Raw genomic sequence first — 776 nt, forward strand, 5'->3', positions numbered from 1 at the left:
CCCCCGACATCCTTACACCCATCCCCACTCCCACCGGCCTCCCTCATACACTCCCACAGCCGCACACCTCACCTCACCCCCCAGACCCCAACACCCTCACACCTATCCCCTACTCCCACCCTCCTTTTCCGCTGGCCCCTGACCCCGATATCTTCCCGGGCCGCGCACGGGCCCCACCGCCTGACGCCACGCGTTCCCGTCCTCCCGCCTCCCGCCAGGCGCTGGGGCAGCTCGGCCCCCCCGAGGGGCCCGCAGCTGCCGCGACCCCTTGGGGAGGGACCCCGGGCCGGGCCCCGACTGCGGCCCCGGGAATCCCTCATCCTTACCGAGCGGCAACAGCTGGGACGGGTTGGACACCGCGCTGGCCGCCATGTCGGAACCGGGCCTGCCAATGGCCGCCGCCCTCAGCGGGAAGGGAAGAGCCGGGCCGCAGCCGCCCCGCCCCGCCCGCGGAGCGGGCGCGGCCCGGGAGTAGAGCTGCGCGCTGCCGCCGCCAAGGGGCGAGGCGTGAAGGAAGCCTCCCGTGTTCCCCCTTCCTTCTCGTCCTGCCGGCCCAGCCGAGCAGCGCCGGCGGGGCTGCGGCCGGTAGCGATGTGCCCCGCGCCAGGACCGCGGACTGTGTAGGGTGCGCTGTGATTGTCAGCTGCTACAGCGGCACGGAAGAAGGCAGGTTGGCAAAGAGATCCCCGAGCCAGCCCCACGAATCCCACCTTGTCAACCAAAACTTAGCACTGAGTGCCACATCCAGTCTTTCCTTAAACAACTCCCGTGATACT

General features: G+C 70.5%; 1 protein-coding gene across 2 annotated transcripts in view; it reads right to left on the reverse strand.

Moving 5' to 3' along the window:
* LSM5 (LSM5 homolog, U6 small nuclear RNA and mRNA degradation associated) overlaps nt 1-482 on the reverse strand; it is a 3071-nt gene extending 2589 nt beyond the window's left edge. The window contains exon 1 of one of the 2 annotated variants that reach the window (XM_041400212.1): nt 327-481. In XM_041400212.1, coding sequence (XP_041256146.1) covers nt 327-372 — 46 coding nt within the window. In that variant the 5' untranslated portion in view covers nt 373-481. Of the gene's footprint in view, nt 1-326 lie in introns of both variants that reach the window. The other variant, XM_041400213.1, reaches the window with a different exon arrangement.
* Between the last annotated feature and the right edge of the window lie 294 nt (nt 483-776).

This window comes from Onychostruthus taczanowskii, unplaced genomic scaffold (assembly GCF_017590055.1).
Source record: "Onychostruthus taczanowskii isolate IOZ18803 unplaced genomic scaffold, ASM1759005v1 scaffold175, whole genome shotgun sequence".
Classification (NCBI taxonomy): Eukaryota; Metazoa; Chordata; class Aves; order Passeriformes; family Passeridae; genus Onychostruthus; species Onychostruthus taczanowskii.